Genomic DNA, 18104 nt, shown 5'->3' with positions numbered 1-18104 from the left:
TCCTGACAATTTAAATCAATGTTCAAGTAAATTTATTTTTTTCATTGTAAATAATAATACATTTTAATTCAATTCTTCATTTTAGCTTCTGTTTTTTCGACGAAGAATATTTGTGAAATATTTCTTCAAACTTATTATGATTAAAATTCAAAAAAAATATTCTAGCAAATCTAGAAAATCTGTAGAATCAAATTTAAATCTTATTTCAAAGTCTTTTGAATTTCTTTTAAAATTTTTGTTCTGGAAAATCTAGAAGAAATAATGATTTGTCTTTGTTAGAAATATAGCTTGGTCCAATTTGTTATATATTCTAACAAAGTGCAGATTGGATTTTAACCTATTTAAAACATGTCATCAAAATTCTAAAATTAATCTTAATTAGGAAAAATTACTAATGATGTTCCATAAATTCTTTTTTAAATTTTTTTCAAAAAGATTCGAATTAGCTAGTTTTTCTCTTCTTTTTTTCGGTTGAATTTTGAATTTTAGAGAGTCAAAATTGAAGATAAACTATGTTTCAAAATTTAATTGTCATTTTTTTCGTGTTTTCTCCTCTTTTAAACCGTTCAAATAAGTGTAAATATCATTAATTATTAATAATAACATAGAGTTAAAGGTAAATTGAGCAAATTGGCTATTTCTGGCAATTTATTTAAGTGTGTATCAAACTGGTAGCCCTTCGCATTAATCAGTACCCAAGAAGTAGCTCTTGGTTTCAAAAAGGTTGGTGACCCCTGTTATAGTTATTTGAATGACTCTTACCATAATATGTTACGTTAACATACCAGGCACCTTCTCAGTTGGTTATTTATGCCTCATATAACGTACACTTATTCAGCCTGTTCACTATTCTTTAGACATTTTAAATTGCCTTTCAAACGTCTATTCTTGGTGTTGGCTTTTATCAAATAAATTTTCCCAAAAAATGCGACTTATATATGTTTTTCCATCCATCAATTTTCTACCGCTTGTCCCTTTTGGGGTGCTGGAGCCTATCTCAGCTGCATTCGGGCGGAAGGCGGGGTAAACCCTGGACAAGTCGCCACCTCATTTTTTTCCTTCTTTATTATGCATTTTCTGGTGGTGCAACTTATACTCCCAAAAATACGGTACATTATCCTGTTATATCTCACATTCTATATTGTGTTTTGGGAAAAGGTTGTCATAAACATTACTTCATACATAAAAATAAAAAATAAAAATACAAAAGAAAACTATTTTTTATGCTTATGTAAATGTATTCAGTTATAAACATTCATTCACTTCCTTCACTTCATTAATCTAAACTTTACCGCTGCCTTTCTATATTTTTATCGTAATATTTTCAGAATGTGTTTGTTCTATTTTTGGCCGAAGTAAGACAAAGAAAACAATCTGAAGTTGTCTTTTTTTTTTTAGTTATAATGCCATGATTTTAATAACTTGCACACATTTTCCTCCATGTGGCCCCTGAGCTAAAATGAGTTATACACCCCTGCTCTATTGCCATACTCAAGAAAAAGGAGACAAATTCATGGCTAATATTAGTAACCGTTTTATCCTCTCTGATCCATTTTTATTTCCACGTCACACTGCCGCATAATAAAGTCCGTAAAGTGAAGTAAAAAGTGGCTTGAGTGTAAAATCTCTATATTGTTCTTAGAGTGTGCTGTGTAAGGGTTTACCTGTGATGAACCTGGAGGCGGAGCCAAAGATGCCGCCATCGCTTACCACAGGTTGTGGCGGCGGCGGCATGTTAGGCCGGGGTCGTGGTTTGGGCGCGGGCCGAGAGGGTCGAGGGAGAGATCCGGTACTGTAGGCGAACAGCGGGTGGGAGGGGGATCCGCCGTGAGGTGGCGTGCGGGGCGGGGATGGTGTCCGAGGCGGCGAGGGCTCCCGCTCAGCCTGTTGGGGTTGAGGCGGCTGCGGGGGAGGATGGCTTGGGGCGTGGATGGGGCTCTCTTTGCCAGCCTGCCGTCGAGGGGTGATGGGCGGGTGGTGCGGGGACCCTGGGGTGTGGTTGCTGGACTGAGATGCGAAGGCACTGGTTTGTTTGGGTGGTGCTGGCGCCTGTTTTTTGGTTCCTGTGGCAAACAAAATGAGGAAAAAGCTAATTCATATCCAATTTCAGTCCATATTTCCATGTAAAAGAGGCCAAGAGTATTTATAGTACTTCAAGTTTCACCATGCATTTATTTGAAGTAAGGAGAGTTCTTGTTCAGGAGAGATCACACAGAAGATAATACAAATAATAACAGAAGAAATGATCAAATGAAGGAGATGGGTTGACAAAAACAGACTCTTTGAATCTCAGTAAAACTAAAATAATGCTATTCGGTAACAGTAGAAGAGAAAGTCAAACACTAATACAAATAGACGGAATAGACATTAAAAGAGTAAAATAAATACATTTTAGCGTGATAACACATGATAAAATGAACTGGAAATCTCATATAAAGAATATGCAACATAAGGTGGCAAATACAGCAAAATATGTTCTCGACCAAAAATCACTTTATATTCTCTACTGCTTGCTAGTGTTACCAAATTTGAGTTATTGTGCAGAAATATGGGGAAACAACCACAAAATTACACTTCATTCACTAACTGTGTTACAAAAAAGATCAGTCAGAATAATACATAATGTTGGATGTAGAGAACATACATGTGGGGGGCGAGGTTTGGTGGTAGCGGGGGTGTATATTGTAGCCCGGAAGAGTAAGGGATGCAAGGGATTTTGGGTATTTGTTCTGTTGTGTTTATGTTGTGTTACGGTGCGGATGTTCTCCCGAAATGTTTGTCATTCTTGTTTGGTGTGGGTTCACAGTGTGGCGCATATTTGTAACAGTGTTAAAGTTGTTTATACGTCCACCCTCAGTGTGACCTGTATGGCTGTTGATCAAGTATGTCTTGCAGTCACTTTCGTGTGACTGGGCCGGCACGCTGTTTGTATGGTGAAAAAGCGGACGCGTCAACAGGTTGTAGAAGACGCTAAAGGCAGTGCCATCAATATTGTTGTCCGGGTGAAAATCGGGAGAATGATTGCCCCGGGAGATTTTCGGGAGGGGCACTGAAATTCGGGACTCTCCCGGAAAAATCTGAAGGGTTGGCAAGTATGGAAGTGGTGCATTATCTGACAGAAATGCAGGGGGGGGCCAATATTTTTGGCAATGACTGTATTTAAGAGAGTTTAAGAAAAAAAATAGTAACATAAGCCTTTTCTTTGCATTTAAAAGCATAAGTAATTTTTATTGAAAAAATATATATATTTAAAGTGAGACGTTTTGTTTCTGCAAATTAGAGGAGATATGGTAATTAGGGATGTCCGATAATGGCTTTTTGCCGATATCCGATATGCCGATATTGTCCAACTCTTTAATTACCGATACCGATATCAACCGATATATACAGTCGTGGAATTAACACATTATTATGCCTAATTTGGACAACCAGGTATGGTGAAGATAAGGTACTTTTTAAAAAAATGAATCAAATAAAATAAGATAAATAAATTAAAAACATTTTCTTGAATAAAAAAGAAAGTAAAATAATATAAAAACAGTTACATAGAAACTAGTAATTAATGAAAATTTGTAAAATTAACTGTTAAAGGTTAGTACTATTAGTGGAGCAGCAGCACGCACAATCATGTGTGCTTACGGACTGTATCCCTTGCAGACTGTATTGATATATATTGATATATAATGTAGGAACCAGAATATTAAAAACAGAAAGAAACAACCCTTTTGTGTGAATGAGTGTAAATGGGGGAGGGAGGTTTTTTGGGTTGGTGCACTAATTGTAAGTGTATCGTGTGTTTTTTATGTGGATTTAATAAAAAAAATTTAAAAAATAAAATTAAAAAAACGATACCGATAATTTCCGATATTACATTTTAACGCATTTATCGGCCGATATTATCGGACATCTCTAATGGTAATTAATACTAAACTTCCCAAAGAGGAAAATAATTAGCTCTCACCTCTGCGGCTCATGTGAGGACTTGCCCCTCTGGAGCCCCCCTGGGAGTGTGGGGTCCCTGCTGCTAGCTGGACAGAACCATTCCTCTGTGGAGGGGGGGTGGAAGCGTGTTCACGGGCTGGGCTGTGGGCATAGAAGAAGGTCCAAATAACCATCTGCACAGATGCTATTTGTTAGTACGAGGACAGTGCTACAAACAACCAAGCTGGCATGTTAGAACATGACACAACAGAAGAGGATGCAACATTTGCAAAAAAAATAAATAAATCGTGCCAGATCAAACATTGCCATTTAGTGGCAAGCTTAACGAAAGCAGGAAGAAAGGAGGACTAAACATCACCTGGAAAGAAAGAATCACATTACTTTTTTTTATTTGAATTCCGACAAACACAAAGGGGCGAGGAGGTACATCTTGATTGGTTGGAGTGAGCAGGCGGCGTTATTGGCGGCGACCTCAGCTCGCTCCTTACCTGCTCTCCCCTGTGCTGAGCTGCGTGACGCAATGAGGTTGCACGCTGGCTACCTGGACGCCAGCAGCAGCACCTGAACCAAAACTGTCCGAGCCCGGCTGCTCGACCTCTGGGGTCGCCGCTCGGAGTTGGGGCTCAAATGAGGCGTGTTCCGGTGGGAAGGTGGGCGAGGTTTGCTGCGGCTGCTTTCTAATAGTGGTGCCGGCTCTACGAGGGCTGGACTCCGGGTGTTTGTTAATGGTACTACGGAAGTGAGAGGGCAAACCACACACACACACACACACTTGTAAGACAACACCAAACAGAGCTTGAGGAGGCAGACAGAGATGACACCTCCTGAGTTAAAAAAAAAAACCTAATTTGAAAAGCAGAACCAGATGTATACATTAAGACCAGTTTAAAAGAGAACCAACATGGCCGCAGCAACAAAACAAAAGCCAGGAAGCCCACACAGAACCAGCAACCTACGGTGTGACCTAAGCTTTAATGGGAAACAGAAGTATAAACAATGGAACCACATACTGCACAATGAAGAGCGAACACAAAGCTATTAAAGTGGTACAAAAGCAGCTAAAGCTACATGAGACTAGAGCAAAGCCTGAATCTTTGGACTAGGCAGATCTTCAGGGGGGGTTTCAGTGACTGTGATGGACTCGTCAGCCACTACATAGTGGGCCGACACCGCAGGGCCCCGCGAATCTTGCCTGCTGGGAGTCTTGGGGCGGGATGGGAGGGGGAGCGTCAGGCTGAGGTTGGCGCGGGACAGGTACCTTTCTTTACGGGAAGGGTGAGCAGCGTTGTCCCCGTCCTGCCCCAACACACTGCCGGGGCGTTTCCTCTCGGAGTCTGGCGTCGACGGGTGGGTGGGCATGGCGAACATGCCCGACACATTGAAGTCCACCTCTGGACAGAAAGAAGATGTGAGTGAACCACCAACAAAGATAAACCAGAGTCTGGCCTACGATGTCAATTAATCAATCAGAAAAGAAAACAGTAGTAAACAGGAACAAGTCTTGGCAAGACTTTCTAAACACAGAACTTTCCTCCAGAAGGTCTTATCTTTGTCCATGTGATGTCAGATTAAACACAAATGTAGCTGTTTGGCCACAATACCCAGGCCAAAGGTGAGGCATTGGGGTTGGTAGTATTATGCTCTGGGCCTGTTTTGCTGCCAATGGAACTGGTGCTTTACAGAGAGTAAATGGGACAATGAAAAAGGAGGATTACCTCCAAATTCTTCAGGACAAGCTAAAATCTTAAGCCCGGAGGTTGGGTCTTGGGCGCAGTTGGGTGTTCCAACAGGACAATGACCCCAAACACACGTCAAAAGTGGTAAAGGAATGTCTAAATCAGGCTAGAACAGGGGTCACCAACCTTTTTGAAACCAAGAGCTACTTCTTGGGTACTGATTATTGCAAAGGGCTACCAGTTTGATACACACTTAAATAAATTGCCAGAAATCTGTCCTTGAACTTAATGTTTCTGTACATTGTCCCTTCAAATAAAGACTAAACTAAACTAGAAATAGCCAATTTGCTCAATTTACCTTTAACTCTATGTTTTTATTAATAATTAATGATATTTACACTTAATTGAACGGTTTAAAAGAGGAGAAAACACGAAAAAAATGACAATTAATTTTGAAACATAGTTTATCTTCAATTTCGACTCTTTAAAATTCAAAATTCAACCGAAAAAAAGAAGAGAAAAACTAGCTAATTCGAATCTTTTTTTTTTAAATAAATAAAATTTTTTTATGGAACATCATTAGTAATTTTTCCTGATTAAGATTAATTTTAGAATTTTGATGACATGTTTTAAAAAGGTTAAAATCCAATCTACACTTTTTTGGAATATATAACAAATTGGACCAAGATATATTTCTAACAAAGACAAATCATTATTTCTTCTAGATTTTCCAGAACAAAAATGTTAAAAGAAATTCAAAAGACTTTGAAATAAGATTTAAATGTGATTCTACAGATTTTCTAGATTTGCCAGAATTTTTTTGGGGAATTTTAATCATAAGTTTGAAGAAATATTTCACAAATATTCTTCGTCGAAAAAACAGAAGCTAAAATGAAGAATTAAATAAAAATGTATTTATTATTCTTTACAATAAAAACAATACATTTACCTGAACATTGATTTAAATTGTCAGGAAAGAAGAGGAAGGAATTTAAAAGGTAAAAAGGTATATGTGTTTAAAAATCCTAAAATCATTTTTAAGGTTGTATTTTTTCTCTAAAATTATCTTTCTGAAAGTTATAAGAAGCAAAGTTAAAACAAATAATGAATTTATTTAAACAAGTGAAGACCAAGTCTTTAAAATATTTTCTTGGATTTTCAAATTCTATTTGAGTTTTGTCTCTCTTAGAATTAAAAATGTCGGGCAAAGCGAGACCAGCTTGCTAGTAAATAAATAACATTAAAAAAATAAAGGCAGCTCACTGGTAAGTGCTGCTATTTGAGCTATTTTTAGAACAGGCCAGCGGGCTACTCATCTGGTCCTTACGGACTACCTGGTGCCTGCGGGCACCGCGTTGGTGACCCCTGGGCTAGAATGAAGGTTTTAGAATGGCCTTCTCAAAGTCCTGACTTAAACATGTGGACAATACTGAAGAAACAAGTCCATGTCAGAAAACCAACAAATTTAGCTGAACTGCACCAATTTTGTCAAGAGGAGTGGTCAAAAATTCAAGCAGAAGCTTGTGGATGGCTACCAAAAGCGCCTTATTGCAGTGAAACTTGCCAAGGGACATGTAAGCAAATATTAACATTGCTGTATGTATACTTTTGACCCAGAAGATTTGGTCACATTTTCAGTAGACCCATAATAAATTCATAAAAGAAGCAAACTTCATGAATGTTTTTTGTGACCAACAAGTATGTGCTCCAATCACTCTATCACAAAAAAATAAGTTGTAGAAATTATTGGAATCTCAAGACAGCCATGAAATTATGTTCTTTACAAGTGTATGTCAACATTTGACCACGACTGTATAGACTTAGACTTCCTTTTATTGTCATTCAAATTTTAACTTTACAGTACAGATAGGAACAAAATTGTGTTGCATTAGCTCATGGTAGTGCAGGATAAAAGAGCAATAAGGTGCAGATATAAATAAATAGATTACTGTACAGATAAATATATTGCACTTTTGCATATGCATCCACATTTATGATGTATGTTATATTGTCTTTATATTCCAGCCAGTTAATCCAATTTTGGTGGGAATTGAGGGGATTATTATGATGCGTTCAAGAGTCTTACGGCCTGATATATGTAATATGTAAAAATGAAATATAAATAATACCGTAATTTCCGGACTATAAGCCGCTACTTTATCCCCTCGTTCTGGTCCCTGCGGCTTATACAAGGGTGCGGCTTATTTACGGCCTGTTCTTCTCCGACACCGACGAAGAGGATTTCGGTGGTTTTAGTACGCAGGAGGAAGACGATGACACAATGATTAAAGACTGACTTTTCATATACCGGTAGGCTGGTTATTTTGATAACGTACAGGCGAGCACTTTGTATTACTTTGCACCGTTGTATTATTTGTACTCTGCACGAATGCTGTTCGCCATGTCAAAGATGTGAAAGTTTGATTGAATGATTGAAAGATTTATTGTTAATAAATGGGACGCTTTGCGTTCCCAAACAGTCATCTCTGTCCCGACAATCCCCTCCGTGGTAGCAGGAACCCCTATATACTACGCTAATTACACATCAAAACCCTGCGGCTTATAGTCAGGTGCGGCTTATATATGGAGCAATCTGTATTTTCCCCTGAATTTAGCTGGTGCGGCTTATAGTCAGGTGCGGCTTATATATGGAGCAATCTGTATTTTCCCCTGAATTTAGCTGGTGCGGCTTATAGTCAGGTGCGGCTTATATATGGAGCAATCTGTATTTTCCCCAGAATTTAGCTGGTGCGGCTTATAGTCAGGTGCGGCTTATAGTCCAGAAATTACGGTAAATCAAAAAATATTTAAAACATAAAATAGTAAGAATAATAGTAGTATTAATAGCAGTAAATACAATTGAAAGTAACAAATCAAAATTAAGAATTTAAGAAGAGCTTAAAATAACTAGTAAAAAGCCTGATCAAAAGGGTGTGACTTTTAACCGTCTTTTTTTTTTTTAATATCAAGGGTCTCTGCAGTCCTGAGATTCACTGGCAGACTCTTCCACAGGTGGGACCCATAGTAAATAAATGCCGCCTCACTGTGTGTCTTAGTTAGATAAAAAGGCGACATTTAAAAACTAATAATAGGACCTTATAATTGTCAGGGAGCCAATGCAGCGACTTTAAAACTGGTGTAATGTGAGTCAAGCCCTCTGGTCCTCGTCAGCACGAGTGAAGCTGAGTTTCGTAATAATTGTAGATTCCTAATATCCTTTTTTGGAAGACCAGATAACGGGACATTACAATAGTCATAGTTAGCGACAGGAAATAACTGTGTAGGCCTGAGACATGTGGCTATGTTATTAATGTTTAAAAACTTTTGATGTGTGACGCAAGTCAGCTCAAAGTCAAAAATTTTGACTTTACCGTTTTTCCCCCACACTGCATGTTTTGTGGACAAAGGACTTTACATGTATGTATTATCTGCTGCTCTTGCATCCCATGAAAAGAAAGAGCGCGCCGCTGAGTGAACGTATCAAATGCTGCGCTAGCGTCTCACGCTAGCTGCCGACTGGTTAACTTGTGCACACATTATGTTTTGGATGTTTTACATTATGCTAGCAGTTGGTCATATTCTATTGAGCACACTGTATTTGTTTATTCCCCAAGACCATACACTGCAAAAAGTCAGTCTTCAAAAACAAGAAACAAACAAAAATGAGGGGTATTTTATTTGAACTAAGCAAATTTATCTGCCAATAGAACAAGAAAATTGGGCTTGTCGAGACTTTCCAAAACAAGTAAAATTAGCTAACCTCAATGCACTCAAAAATACCTTAAAATAAGTATATTCTCACTAATAAGTCCACTTTTGTTGGTAGAAAAAAAAAGACCTTTTTGCTTATGTTGAAAAATATTCTTATATTAAGCAAATGCTAGTGCCATTATCTTGACATAATGGCATCATGACTTTTTTTTTCATGCTTGAAGTAAGAAGTTATTACTTTAAAAAATCAGTTTTATACTTGTGAGTGTTGATGACACAGCTTTGCAACAGTTGATATTCTAGTCTCAAGCCTGTTTTACTCAATATAGGTCATAACATCTCAGCAAAAAGCTGTAATATCTTACTGAGATCATTTAGGACCAAAACCCTTAAAACTAGTAAAAGACTAACATAAAATCTGCTTAGTGAGAAGAATGATCTTATCAGACATAAAATAAGCAAATATCACCCTTATTTGAGATATTTCATCTTACTTAGATTTCAGTTGTTGCAGTGCACTTTGAGCACAAGTGGTAGAGTATGTTTTTTCTACACTGCAAGAAGTCAGTGTTGAAAAACAAGAAAAAAAATACAAAAATGAGGGGTATTTTATTTGAACTAAGCAAAATTATCTGCCAATAGAACAAGAAAATTCGGCTTGTCAAGACTTTCCAAAACAAGTCAAATTAGCTAACCTCAATGAACCCAAAAATACCTTAAAATAAGTATATTCTCACTAATAACAAGTGCACTTTTCTTGGTATAAAAAAAAGGGAGACCTTTTTGCTTAATATGTTGAAAAATATTCTTACATTAATTAAATGCTAGTGCCATTATCTTGACATAATGATATGCGCTCGGCATTATGATTTTTTTTTCATGCTTGAAGTAAGAAATTATTACTTTAAAAAAGTAGTTTTATACTTGTGAGTGTTGATGACACAGCTTTGCAACAGTTGATATTCTAATCTCAAGCATGTTTTACTCAATATAGGTCATAACATCTCAGCAACAAGCTGTAATATCTTACTGACATCATTTAGGAGCAAAACACTTAAAACAAGTAAAACACTAACATAAAATCTGCTTAGTGAGAAGAATGATCTTATCAGACAGAAAATAAGCAAATATCACCCTTATTTGAGATATTTCATCTTACTTAGATTTCAGTTGTTGCAGTGTACTTTGAGCACAAGTGGTAGAGTATGTTTTTCTACACTGCAAGAAGTCAGTGTTGGAAAAACAAGGGAAAAAAATACAAAAATGAGGGGTATTTTATTTGAACTAAGCCAAATTATCTGCCAATAGAACAAGAAAATTCGGCTTGTCAAGACTTTCCAAAACAAGTAAAATTAGCTAACCTCAATGAACTCAAAAATACCTTAAAATAAGTATATTCTCACTAATAACAAGTGCACTTTTCTTGGTAGAAAAAAAAGAGACCTTTTTGCTCAATATGTTGAAAAATATTCTTAAATTAAGTAAATGCTAGTGCCATTATCTTGACATAATGATATGCATACATCATGCTTGAAGTAAGAAATTATTACTTAAAAAAGCAGTTTTATACTTGAGTGTTGATGACACAGCTTTGCAACAGTTCATATTCTAGTTTCAAGCATGTTTTACTCAATATAGGTCATAACATCTCAGCAACAAGCTGTAATATCTTACTGACATCATTTAGGACCAAAACCCTTAAAACAAGTAAAACACTAACATAAAATCTGCTTAGCGAGAAGAATTATCTTATCAGACAGAAAATAAGCAAATATCACCCTTATTTAAGATATTAATCTTATTTAGATTTCAGTTTTTGCAGTGTACTTTGAGCACAAGTGGTAGAGTGTGTTTTTTCTAGCTGCACATACCTTCAGGAAAGAACCAATCGGCGTGCTGGATAATGGGCTCGATGATGGCGACTGCGTGGACCGATGTAGCAGCAGCTATTTCCGCCAGTGTCCTGAAGTTTGGTAAAAACAAGTCAGCTCGATCTATGCCTCAAGCTTTACACATGAATAGTTCTCACCCTTCGGCCTTTGCCCACAGCAGGTTGGGCCCCAGGACGATGGCGATGTTGCTGGGAGTCATCTTGTTGGCATCACTGTCTTGAGCCAGTTTGGCCAGAAACTTCACCAGGTACCTACAAGTATTCATTCAGTTGTTTACTTTTCTACTCCTTATTTATTTATTTCAAGGCAACTCTCACCTGAAGTTGGCTTTGTGAGTCTTTGGCAAACGGTCACAAGTCACCCACAGAGCCTGAAGTCTCTTGTCAGGGTCTGACACACTGAAACACACACAGTTACCAGTCACTGTTGCATCATGGGAACGCACCGGTGGCGCGTGTGTGTTTTGTTACTTGGATGCCTGCGTCCACTCGTCATAAAGGCCAAAAGTCATGAGAGGTTCGGGAAGTTCTCTGAGGTAAGACTTGAGGGCTCCTGTGTGCAAAAAGAATGATCTAGGCTAGATTGTTGTTTTTTTTGTAGGTTTGTAACAGAAACAAAAATGGTTGTCATTACCGGCGACGGCGTGTGGGTCAGAGTAGAACTCTTCAAGCTGGGAAGTTGAACAGTCCAGGGCGGCTTTTAGCTTCTTTAGTTTTGACGCTCCGGCTGCTATTCTGAACAGACCCTGCAAAGAAGGTGGACTTGGTGTTACTAGCCCTAACTTGTGGTTGGCTAAGTAGCCTGGACTAATGCAGCCTTGTTATGCTGTGAAAGAGTTAGCCCACGTGTCTCTAACTTTTATCCCTATTAAAGCTACTTTGACAAAATGATAGGAGAGTAGGGCTGGGCGATATGAACGAAAAAGTAGATCTCGATATATTTTTACTAGAGATGTCCGATAATGGCTTTTTTGCCGATATTCCGATATTGTCCAACTCTTAATTACCGATTCCGATATCAATCGATACCGATATATACAGTCGTATATAGTCGTGGATGGCTACCAAAAGCGCCTTATTGCAGTGAAACTTGCCAAGGGACATGTAAGCAAATTTTAACATTGCTGCAGTGTTTCCCATAAACTGCCAAGATACCGGTGGTGGTGGGGGCGTGGCCACCATGACATCTTCGAGTAATTTGCATAATTTACTACAATGATTTGATTTTCTCTAAAAAGGCTCAAAAAATGTATACTTACTAATTAATAATAACAGTTTTGTTTTAAACGTCCATCCATTTTACAATATAATTACAACAATTTATGTACATATTTATATACAGATTTGAACAATAAGTTATTCACTGAAATATATTTATTAATTGTGGTTCTTACAAAAAATATATCTTATAAAATATAAAAGCTAAAAGGTCTCAAAGCTCTGCCCCTTTAATTAGTGCATACTAAATAATTTAACTTTAGCCTACTACTACAACCATATTATTTACCAGCAACATAAAGTGAAACAGAGGCAGAGGTGTCCTGCCACAGTCAGTAACAAATAAACAGAAAACAGTAGTGGTGGTAGATAGACAGAGCTTCATCAAACATCTGATCCACTGAACAAAGAGCTCCAAAAATCTTGAACTTTAGACTGCCATCAGTTTTACTCCCTACACTTAACCATGTGTTTCCTACTGCCTGCAGACTTTGCCCCCTTTGTTATATACACATGTTGTGTTTCTAATATAAATACGTTTAATAAAGTCAAATACAAATAAGGCAACAAGAGAAGTATCCTACACTTCTCTTTTGTAAAGTAAATGTGAACAGCCGATATGGGCATCTACATCAACTATATGATTTGCCTGAGAAGCTAGAGAGGACCAAAAAAAAATATATATATATATATTTTTTTATTTTATTTTATTTTTTTTAATTTGTGGCGGACGTAATTCTTTCGTGGCGGGCCGCCACAAATAAATGAATGTGTGGGAAACCCTGTTGCTGTATGTATACTTTTGACCCAGCACATTTGCTCACATTTTCAGTAGACCCATAATAAATTCATAAAAGAAGCAAACTTCATGAATGGTTTTTGTGACCAACAAGTATGTGCTCCAATCACTACATCACAAAAAAATAAGAGCTGTAGAAATGATTGGAAACTCCAGACAGCCATGACATTATGTTCTTTACAAGTGTATGTCAAATTTGACCACGACTGTATGTGGATTACATTGTATGAGTGCGCCTGTAAACGTGTCCCTGCGGTTGAGACTTTTTACATAATTAAAAAGAATAAAATAAAAATAGTTCTCCCTCCCTCGGCCATACCTCTTCCTTCATCCCTGTTTCCAGCAGCATCATAACGCAGGCCTCGATAGGCAGAGCGACGTCTCGGTTACTCCGCTTCAAGTGCTCCTCTAGGGATGTGCCAAATGCCGGCTTCTCCGTCCAGGAATCTGAAGAAAAAAAAGGTATCACCCTTGTTTATTTATATGCTAATCAAAGTTAAGTTTTGTTATGAAAGGCATCACTGCTTACCTTTCTGTAATTGTATAGTCGGTATCACGTCTTCCAGCACTGCCAGAGACCTTCTGTGATAGTCTGCCTGGGCCTCTAATAACTGGATTACAATGACAAGCACTATTGTGGATACTTTTTTTAGCTAAAGTTACATCAAATGAATTGTTTTTACCACACTCACCATGGGATAATAGCGCACATATTCTCCTTCTTTGGACGCAAAGTTATACATGTCCGCCGATAGCTGGTCCTGAGAAGGACATTTTTTAAGAAAAAGATCAATTAAACTCTGATCACAGGCTTGTTTCATGTAATTCAATTCATTTAAGATTAAACCTACTTTGCAAATTTCTACTTTGTTGAGGGCCTCGTCCATCTCGTCCTTGAGGGAGTCGACCTTAGTGGCCATGGCCTGGTTGCTGGACTTGGTAGCTTGGTACCACCTGCACAATAACAAGATGTCCAAAACAGTCTTAAACAGGGTCTCTGCAGGTGTCAACATGTCAAATTTAAGACTTTTTAAGACTTTTTTAAGGCCGTCTTAAAAATAATGTAAGACCATTTCACATCCAATACGACGACAAAGTAACATCCGAGGTCCAGAATGAATTGTAAGTACCGTATTTTCCGGACTATAGGGCGCACTTAATATCCTTTCATTTTCTCAAAACTCGACAGTGCGCCTTATAACCTGGTGCGCTAATGTATGGAATAATTCTGGTTTTGCTTACTGACCTCAACGCAATTTTATTTGGTACATAGTGTAATGATAAGTGTGACCAGTAGATGGCAGTCACACATAAGAGATACGTGTAGACTGCAATATGATGGCAGTCACACATAAGAGATATGTGTAGACTGCAATATGATGGTAATATGACTCAAGTAAACAACAACTAAATCTTTGAATTTTTACTTACCCATCTTATGCAAGTCATTTGGCTTTGCTGTGGGCTTTCGTGAAGTTTTCTCCAATGCTATGCTTAGCTGTAACAACACAACGCTGCGCGCACAGCACACTAGCTGGTGGTGCTCAATAAATTCTGACGGGTCAGCATAGCCTTCCGCCCGATTGTAGCTGAGATAGGCTCCAGCGCCCCCCGCGACCCCGAAGGGAATAAGCGGTAGAAAATGGATGGATGGATCAGCATAGGTAGCCTCCTTTAGTTCCGTTTTAGCATCCTCAAAAATCCAAACATTTAAAAATCAAGATTGAAGTTTATGCATGTTTTAAATAAAACATCAATAGATTTTTAAGACATTTCAAAATCGTATTTAAGACCTTTTATGAGATTTTATGATGATATTTTAAGGCCTTAAATTCAAATGATTGGATTTAAGACTTTTTAAGACCCCGCGGATACCCTGTTATAGCTTTATAATGAAAGGTAATGCCTAGGGGTGTAACGGTACACAAAAATTTCGGTTCGGTACGTACCTTGGTTTAGAGGTCACGGTTCGGTTCATTTTCGATACAGTAAGAAAACAACAAAATATAAATTTTTGGGTTATTTATTTACCAAATTTGCAAAATCTTCCACCAAAAATATTTTTCTTAGTGGAATATTTGATGTAAAGTCATGGGAACCTTGGATAGGTCAATAATTCAAAATAACATTGATTTTTATTCAATATTATGTTTTGAGCAATGACAGTTTGAAAGAAAAAAAAACAGCTTTGTTTTATTAGTCAACATTGCAACTTTTTCTAAATGACATTTAACCTTTAAGCTTTTTTATTTCACTTATGTTATGTTTTTGTTTATTTGAATAGTATTTTTAGAATGTGCCGTGGGCCTTTAAAACATTAGCTGTGGGCCGCAAATGGCCTCCGGGGCACACTTTTGACACCCCTGCTATAGATAATAAAAAATTAAATGTGATAAATCTATGGATAAAAAGCAGAGCCTGGCGACGCATGCGCGTTTATCATAACTCTCTCGCTCTCTCTGTCTCAACCCTAACTCAAAATGCTGGACATTTGAGGCATTTAAGAAACTCCGCCCTGACAGCTCCGCAAAAGAGGACATGTCCGGTGAAAAGAGAACGTATGGTCAGTCTATCCTAGCCCGTTAGCTGCTAGCATGCCGTGTGTTGTGCCTCGGTGTGCATTGTTTACACAACGTGCGTTACGCTACTTAATATGTCCATGTGGAAACTCGTTCGGTACACCTCCGAACCGAACCGAAACCCCCGTACCGAAACGGTTCAATACAAATACAAGTACCGTTATACCCCTAGTAATACCACAACATATTGCACAAGTTAACATTTACTAAGAACAAAACACAAGTTTTGTTGACCTTGTCTTGGCAGAGTCATAGTCCAAGACCAGTTTGGCGAGTTGCTTCCTCTGTTTTAATATGTTAGGGATCTCCACCTGTGAACAATCGGAGCAAAAGAACAAAACGAAGTCAAAAGATGCCCAATGTTGTGAATGTCTACTCCAGCATGAATGAGTACCTCGGCTAGCTGGTTAAGAGGATCCAGGATGTCTCTCTCGATCTGCACTTCATGCACCATCAGTTCAGTGGCTAACTTGGCTTCTGCCTCGCCGCACACGTCCATCATCTTGCTGTTTACGTGTGAATAAAAACATAAACAAAAGTTAAATCTTTAAATACTGCATTGAAAGAAAAGAAAATATTTTGCACTAACATATTTCTTGTCTCACCCAATCAGACTCTCGCAGCCCAACTGTGTGCCGCCCTCTTGCATTGCTTGGGAGAGTGCATTCAATGGCAGCTTTTTCTAATAGTACATCATTGTTACTGACGCATCATACAAAAACAATGAAATTGACAACTTCAGGTTTAGCAAACGCCACAAAAAGTGAGCATCATCTCTAGGGGTGTGGGGAAAAATCGATTCGAATCGGCATTCTCACGTTGTATCGATTCTCATTTTTCAAAAATCGATTTTCTTTTTTTTTTTTTTTAAAGTACCGTAATCAATCCAACAAAACAATACACAGCAATACCATAACAATGCAATCCAATTCCAAAAGCAAACCCGACCCAGCAACACTCAGAACAGCAATAAACAGAGCAATTGAGAGGAGACACAAACACGACACAGAACAATCCAAAAGTAGTGAAACAAAAATGAATGTTATCAACAACAGTATCAATACTAGTTACAATTTCAACATAGCAGTGATTAAAAATCCCTCATTGACATTATCATTAGACATTTATAAAAAAAATAAAAATAAAAATGAACAATAGTGTCACAGTGCCTTACACTTGTATCACATCTCATAAGCTTGACAACACACTGTGTCCAATATTTTCACAAAATAAAATAAGTCATATTTTTGGTTCATTTAATAGTTAAAATAAATTTACATTATTGCAATCAGTTGATAAAACATTGTCCTTTACAATTATAAAAGCTTTTTACAAAAATCTACTACTCTGCTTGCATGTCAGCAGACTGGGGTAGATCCTGCTGACATCTATGTATTGAATGAATAGAGAATTGTTTTGAATCGGAAAAATATCGTTTTTGAATCGAGAATCGCGTTGAATCGAAAAAAATCTATTTATAATCGAATCGTGACCCCAAGAATCGATATTGAATCGAATCGTGGGACACCCAAAGATTTGCAGCCCTAATCATCTCCCTCCCTCCACACACAATCGGTTACATCAGGGGTCCCCAAACTTTTGGACTCGGGGGCCACATTGGGTTAAAAAAAATGTATATACATACAGTATATATATATATATTCCTCGCACACTAATTGACTGAAAGAGTGCGCACTTGCCGCACACTCGCCCGACACTCTGGCGCGAGCATGATGATGTCACGTTATCGATGGGAAAATGCATTTTTAGACAATATGATTTGCCTGAGTGGCTAGGAGACACCGAGAGTAACAAGCGGTAGAAAATTGATAAGAAAGGACAGATTTTTTTAAAATAACAAAAAAAAAAAATTATAATTTTTTTTTACATTTTTTTCTTAACTTGGGGTTTCCTGCGGACCGGATTTTGGACGCTGGCGGGCCATATCCGTAGTTTGGGGACCCCTGTGTTATATGATAGTATTTTCATATATTTAATTCTATTCTAACTACTTTAGGGCTGCAACTAACGATTAATTTGATAATCGATTAATCTGTCGATTATTGCTTCGATTAATAATCGGATAAAAGAGACAAACTACATTTCTGTCCTTTTCAATATTTTATTGAAAAAACCCAGCATACTGGCACCATTATTATTTTGATTATTGTTTCTCAGCTGTTTGTAAATGTTGCAGATTATAAATAAAGGTTTTTTTTTAAAAGCCTCTGCGCATGCGCATAGCATAGATCCAACGAATCGATGACTAAATTAATCGGCAACTATTT

The 18104-nt window shown here is 37.6% G+C and overlaps 1 protein-coding gene across 4 annotated transcripts in view; it reads right to left on the bottom strand.

The window, feature by feature from the left end:
• The window catches only part of arhgap17b (Rho GTPase activating protein 17b), a 67818-nt gene that overhangs the window by 9927 nt on the left and 39787 nt on the right, over positions 1–18104 (bottom strand). For 3 of the 4 annotated variants that reach the window (XM_062036547.1, XM_062036549.1, XM_062036548.1), the window contains exons 4-19: positions 16422–16498; positions 16211–16322; positions 16051–16127; positions 14089–14191; positions 13930–13998; positions 13767–13848; positions 13557–13684; positions 11855–11966; positions 11692–11773; positions 11539–11619; positions 11359–11472; positions 11201–11292; positions 5201–5333; positions 4431–4673; positions 3962–4083; positions 1665–2063 (exon numbers count right to left, since the gene is read on the bottom strand). In XM_062036547.1, coding sequence (XP_061892531.1) covers positions 1665–2063; positions 3962–4083; positions 4431–4673; positions 5201–5333; positions 11201–11292; positions 11359–11472; positions 11539–11619; positions 11692–11773; positions 11855–11966; positions 13557–13684; positions 13767–13848; positions 13930–13998; positions 14089–14191; positions 16051–16127; positions 16211–16322; positions 16422–16498 — 2026 coding nt within the window. The remainder of the gene's footprint in view (positions 1–1664; positions 2064–3961; positions 4084–4430; positions 4674–5200; positions 5334–11200; positions 11293–11358; positions 11473–11538; positions 11620–11691; positions 11774–11854; positions 11967–13556; positions 13685–13766; positions 13849–13929; positions 13999–14088; positions 14192–16050; positions 16128–16210; positions 16323–16421; positions 16499–18104) is intronic. The other variant, XM_062036550.1, reaches the window with a different exon arrangement.

The sequence above is a fragment of the Entelurus aequoreus genome, linkage group LG25 (genome assembly GCF_033978785.1).
Source record: "Entelurus aequoreus isolate RoL-2023_Sb linkage group LG25, RoL_Eaeq_v1.1, whole genome shotgun sequence".
NCBI classification, from domain to species: domain Eukaryota; kingdom Metazoa; phylum Chordata; class Actinopteri; order Syngnathiformes; family Syngnathidae; genus Entelurus; species Entelurus aequoreus.
This window is presented reverse-complemented; position numbering and strand designations above follow the sequence as displayed.